This window comes from Vombatus ursinus, unplaced genomic scaffold, assembly GCF_900497805.2.
Source record: "Vombatus ursinus unplaced genomic scaffold, bare-nosed wombat genome assembly UNPS02014832.1, whole genome shotgun sequence".
NCBI classification, from domain to species: Eukaryota; Metazoa; Chordata; class Mammalia; order Diprotodontia; family Vombatidae; genus Vombatus; species Vombatus ursinus.
Genome location: NW_020954610.1, coordinates 63677310 through 63678552, shown reverse-complemented (window position 1 = coordinate 63678552; position 1243 = coordinate 63677310). Strand labels below are relative to the sequence as shown.

The 1243-nt window shown below is 57.8% G+C and overlaps 1 protein-coding gene across 1 annotated transcript in view; it reads left to right on the top strand.

The window, feature by feature from the left end:
- The first annotated feature begins 427 nt into the window (after positions 1–427).
- DNAI1 (dynein axonemal intermediate chain 1) overlaps positions 428–1243 on the top strand; it is a 247207-nt gene continuing 246391 nt past the window's right edge. Inside the window, exons 1-2 of the mRNA XM_027839294.1 lie at positions 428–502; positions 730–808. Coding sequence (XP_027695095.1) covers positions 779–808 — 30 coding nt within the window. The 5' untranslated portion in view covers positions 428–502; positions 730–778. The remainder of the gene's footprint in view (positions 503–729; positions 809–1243) is intronic.

The following is a 1243-nucleotide window of genomic DNA, read 5'->3' as shown; positions in this document are numbered from 1 at the left end:
ATGGAGGAAGGGAGGAGGAAGGCGAGGCCGGCCGGCCACGAGCGCGAGCAGAGAGGGCGGGCACCGCGGCCTCCTCACAGGGCGGCGAGAGGAGCCGTCGCGGCCGGCCGCAGCCTCATACCCCGCTCCCGCGCCCGATCCCGCTGGCTGCCTCCGCCGCGCCCGCTCCCCACCCCAGCTCGCCTCCTGTCAGGCAGCTCTGCCACTGCGGTGACTCGGCAACTCCACTTCCGGGTCCGGGACACCGCCCGCCACGCCGGGCCGCATAATTCATGAGGGGGGCAGCACCCCACCGCCCACCTCCCGCCTCCGCAGGATTCTGGAGCGCCGGGAGGGGCTGCCTCAGCTCCACATTATTCATGAGGGGGCGGGACGACTGGCGCCCCGCCCACTCCGGATAATTCCCACCTCCCTCCCCAAAGTGGAGGGGGGTGTTGCCCGTGGATGACCGCTTCGGTGGAACGAGATGCGCCTGCGCCCGGGCTTCGGGTCCGTTCCCAAGGTAACGGCGTCAGGATCCAGCCCACCATGAAGCTTTCTTTTCTCACACCAGCAAAGAACAAATGGGAAAGTGGAGAAAAAAGAGAGAGGAAAAAACCCAACTGCGGCAATGAATCCCACCCCCACCCCCGAATGGTCACGTGACAGGCATGCCTCGAAGCGGGGAGGAGGGGTCGCGAGACTTCCGGTGCGTCACCTGGGTAACGGACGTACACTTCCTGCCCGCAGGGTTTAAGTCGGAATCCTAAGCTTCCAGAAGCTACCTGTTGCGACCACGATGGCCCCGAAAACTGCGGCCCGTAGAATGGTAAATCTCCTCTCATCAATTCTAATACGTCTGCCCCTTTATTCCCATTTCTGAACTGAGCATTCCCCAAGACCCTATGACCAGTCACTCCGCTGACCTTCGGCTGCCTCACCAGTGTCGGTCAACAAGAAATTATTGAATGCCTACCGTGTGCCCAGCGCTGCTCTAAGTGGAGATGTTATAACCTCACTGCCTTTGCCCCTGAGCAGCTATTTAGGGCGATAGCAATGCAGGATGTAATATAATGAAGTACTAAATTGGTACACACTGTAAGTGCTATTGGAGATGAAAGAAGAAAGATCCAGGTGGGCAACAGAAATCAGAGGAGGCATCCTAAGGAAATTTGTAACTGTAGTTCCTTATTTATTAAGTGTTACTTAGAATAGGGAGTAAGAACTGCTGAGCTGTGAGAGCAGCTTATTTAAAAAAAAAAAA